This window comes from Bombina bombina, chromosome 10 (genome assembly GCF_027579735.1).
Source record: "Bombina bombina isolate aBomBom1 chromosome 10, aBomBom1.pri, whole genome shotgun sequence".
Taxonomy (NCBI): domain Eukaryota; kingdom Metazoa; phylum Chordata; class Amphibia; order Anura; family Bombinatoridae; genus Bombina; species Bombina bombina.
Window position 1 is genome coordinate 91,345,732 of NC_069508.1, and position 4,179 is coordinate 91,349,910.

At 50.8% G+C, this 4,179-nt stretch overlaps 1 protein-coding gene across 1 annotated transcript; it reads right to left on the reverse strand.

The window, feature by feature from the left end:
• Positions 1 to 1,864: 1,864 nt before the first annotated feature.
• On the reverse strand, positions 1,865 to 2,209 carry LOC128641209 (COP9 signalosome complex subunit 9). Its single transcript, XM_053693774.1, has one exon. The coding sequence runs from the start codon at positions 2,182 to 2,184 to the stop codon at positions 2,011 to 2,013; it is 174 nt and encodes a 57-aa protein (XP_053549749.1). The 5' UTR covers positions 2,185 to 2,209; the 3' UTR covers positions 1,865 to 2,010.
• Between the last annotated feature and the right edge of the window lie 1,970 nt (positions 2,210 to 4,179).

Sequence of the window (4,179 nt, forward strand, 5' to 3'; positions counted from 1 at the left end):
CTCTCGGTTAATCTTTTTGCGGACCCTATAAGCTGCCCTCAGGGACGGGAATGAGCGCCAGCAAAGCCTCGCCACCACATTTGACCAACCTAATTTTAAGCCCGGCAGGAAGACATGCATCCACCGCACGTCCGACTTCATAACGTTGATCAAATCTAAAGCCGGAAGCTGCCCCATATCATTACCCCCTAAGTGTAAAAGGATAGCGTCTGGCTTGCCCCATCGGTGACAAGCTTCTATTAGTACTGAAGGCAGCTCCGGCCATGTCATGCCTCTGTGCCAGAGCCATCGCAGCAAAACCCGGGATGGGCCAAAACCCAGCTGTGAACCTTCAGGCACGGCCAGGGCCCTAAGAAAGGCCCAGTGCACGTAAGAGTGCCCCACGATCCAGACACATGTGGGGCAACTCGCCAACCCTGCAAACAAACATAAATTGATATAAATGAGTGGCCCAAAGCTACACTCCCCCCTCCCCCTCTTCTGACACTCGCGCCTAACGCCTACTAGCCACTAAACACCGGGTGCCCATAGGATTGATAAAGCCTCGATTTCCACCTGCCCAGTCTCTTAATTGCTTCACACGGCCAGCCCAACGCCGCCGCACTGGTAGCCACACCAATCCTAAAGGGATGAGGGGCAATTTTTTCCGCGTCTAACCCAGCCACTTTCGCCCTCTAATACTCTCCTAAATTGAAACCTAGAAAAAGAAAGCCCATCCCTATGGACCAAAAACTGGACTGCTGTCCCTGGACGAACGGCCATATAAGCCCTCATCAGTGCCACCGGGCAAACGGCTTCGTCCCCTACCACCGACAAGGAAAGCCAAGACCCCTTTCCTTCTTGGTCGGTTTTGGAATGGGACACAAACAATAACACGGTCCGTTCGGATACCCGAATATGACTAGCCATTAAACCAAACCCCACCTTTGTACGAGATGGGGCCACCAACTCCCCTACTCTCAGCGCTCCATAAAACGCTAGAGCAAAGGCACAACTGAACAATTTAACCTCATATTCTGAGGCACACACTTGATCAAGTACCGTCACTAGAACGCCCAAGCGCAGAGCTGTAACGGGCTCCCTCTGGTCTTTCCCTCGGGGCTTCAACTTACCCCAACCTTTCAGCGCCTTCCTAACTAGGAAGGAGCCCCCAAAGTCATTAAAACCATACAGCTTGTTAAAGAACGTCAAGGCTGCAACCCGCCCCTGCGCAACCCCTGCAGACACTCCCCACGCCCGCAAGCTAAGCAGCCACTCAACCACTAACACTTGCGTACCTTCGGCTGGTGACTGTCGATGTAGCTGACAGAAATCCTCCCATTCCTTCCAATGTCTACTGTAAGCCTGCCACGTCTTGGGAGCTAACGATGCCCTCACCAAAGGGAGAAGTGCCTCTAAAGGCCCGCTATCTGCCAAAGAGAGATTGCACATGGCAAACCATCAACATCCGCCAACGGCACTAAGCGCCTAAACGGACTCCACTGAAAGTGTGGCAGAGCATCAGCTACCACGTTGTTTACCCCTGGCACATGCCTCGCTTCAAACTGCAAATTAAGCTGCATGCATCTCAAAACCAGATGTCTCAAGTAGGACACCACCACTGGAGAAGCCGCTGAAAGCTGGTTCACGGCGTACACTACGCTGAGGTTATCAGACCAAAAGAGCACAGAGCGTTTCTTTGATTCAGATGATGAAACGGTCCTTTACGGACTGAGAAACGCGTAGCAATTAAAGACTAAGTTTTTAAAGCCAGACCCGGTTTTGTGCTCCTTTTTCATTGCTACTTGCAGCTCTTTGTGTTCCAGTGGTTTTTTAACCAGCACCAGCACTTTTTCCCTATACTGACGCTGTCAGCCGGTCTGGGTTTTTTTTTTTTTTTTTTATTATTAGGTACTTTTATTTACAAGACAAAAATAAATATTTGACATAGTTCTTATGCTTCATGGGACACTCAGGGTAGCATGGTCCTTCAATAACCACAGATGGAAGAGGTCTGCACCTAAAAGCATATCACTGGATGTCATCATCATCAAACATATCTTCAAAATCATTGAAAAAGTCTGCATGAACTGCCTTTTCGTTTGCTGCCAAATCCATCAGAAGCCCTGTGCTTCCTCCAGCCTCATCCAGATCCACATAGGGTCCGGCCCCCTCAGGGAACATCTCATCCACCGCAGGCTTCATGTTAAAAACAATCTCTTACTACTTTTTCCAGCCGGTCTGGGTTTAAATACCGATCGTGTGAGCAGCTTTCTTGGGAGAAAACTATTATTGTTGTTTCAACTCCCCTGTTGGCGATCCGCCTTTCTCAAAATCCCCACAGCTGTTATCCTCCATCACATCTGCACTTCCATAGGTCTCCCGGGTGAGACCCCCAGCGTACTGACTGCTGGATCTGAATGTCAGCCTGCCTGCACGCACCTAGTTCATTCAAGGTGCCACTCTATTTGTGAGTAGATTTTATGCACTTCATTGTTTCAACTTATTTTTAAACAATTTACACTATGTTGGCGCCCCTTGTTTTCTCCTCCTCCTAGATATCCTGACCCACCACACCGTGGACTCAAGTGGAGCAAGCCAAACATCTGAATACACAACTATTATATCCTTTATTTTGAACTGGACTTTTTATATTTGGACACTGAGATATATATATATTCATTCATATATATTCAAATATTTATATATATACACACATTTTCATATCTTTTGTGATTTTTCACATTGTTAACATTGTTATTTTATCATTGCACTTATTGTTTTCTATGTTATAGAAATTGTTTGTACATTAGAGATTTAAATAATTTTTTTCACTTTACTCACTCATACAGTTGTTAATTTGAACAAGACACCACAAGGTTTTTATCCTTTACCACTGCACTATCTACACTAGCGCATAATCTTAGTTTTTTCTTTTAGAAAACACTTTACCATATCCACTTTCTAACAGTGCAGTGTGTACATTGCGTGCCAACATGTGTGTATGCGCTCCAAGAGCTATCTCACCTGCACCCGAAAATCCAGATGGCCCAGGCTGACTCCGCGGGGCATCCGATCCTCCTGTACCTACCAACAAGTTCCCAGCAGCAGAAACCACACTGTACACCGACTCCATTGCCTGAGCCTGTGAGGGAGATAAAAAAGAGATGGGAGCACCCAGAGCACTGGTCCCAACACCACTCATACCTGCAACCACTCCTGTCACACTGGCACCCTCACCAATCATCTCACTCCTCTGTCTACCAGCCATTGAAACCGGAGCCACTTGACCCCCACTGCCTGCACATCTGCACTGACTGCAAGCTCCCCTTGCACTAACTGAACCTGGAAGGTCCTGACTCTGTACCCCATGAGACCATTCATAGTGACCCCCAACCCACCCTGTCCCCCCACTGGGCCCCTGCCCGGGTGCTCTCCAATCCCCACTGGTCCCCCCTTAGTATCCTGCCTACTACCACTCACTCCCTCCCTAACCGCTTCTGCTCCGCTACCTCCAGCTCCTGTCTGCCCTTTGCCACCACCAGCCTGCTTCCTCGCCTTTCCTCTCAACATTAGAGCAGCTCCCCTCACCACCCGCCGTGACCGCTCGACACCTGGACCCTGCCTGGACGCCCCCACCTCACCAGCAGGCCTCTTTACCGCTGGGGACTGTTCAAGGCCTCTGCGCTCCAGGACCCTGCGCTCAGGCACACTTCTACCCCGGACCTTCCACTGCACTCCCTCTGGCCGCCGGAACGGAAATGACGTCACCGGAAGCCCCATTTCCATCCAAGGCCCCGTCCGACGCCATCCTCAAGGGCCCAGCTTCCGGTGCAGCCTGCGCTCCAGTTTGGCGTGACCGCACCTCCCGGACTCCACCACCGGAACCACCACTGAAGGCCGCCATGATACCGGGGTTGTCGGTGAAAGTCTTCACGAGCGTGAAGATCGCCGACAAGGCCTCGGGTGGTAGTAGGCCCATAACTCCCTCTGGGCTCAAACTCGCCCCCATCCCTCTGCCTCCAGCCACATCCCCAGACCCTCCAGACCTCACCTCCACTCGCCTAACCTCCGCATCCCCCCCAGGGCTTCCTCCTAACATTGGGCCACTGCTCCCCAAAGCCTCCGCTGCAGGCCCCATACCCTCCCGGCCCCCCACTGACCGACCGCTCCTGTTATGAGGTTCTTTTTCAGGATATG

Excerpts from the sequence above, each read along its gene's own strand:
- LOC128641209 (XM_053693774.1), bottom strand. The coding sequence starts at position 2,184 with ATGAAGCCTGCGGTGGATGAGATGTTCCCTGAGGGGGCCGGACCCTAT.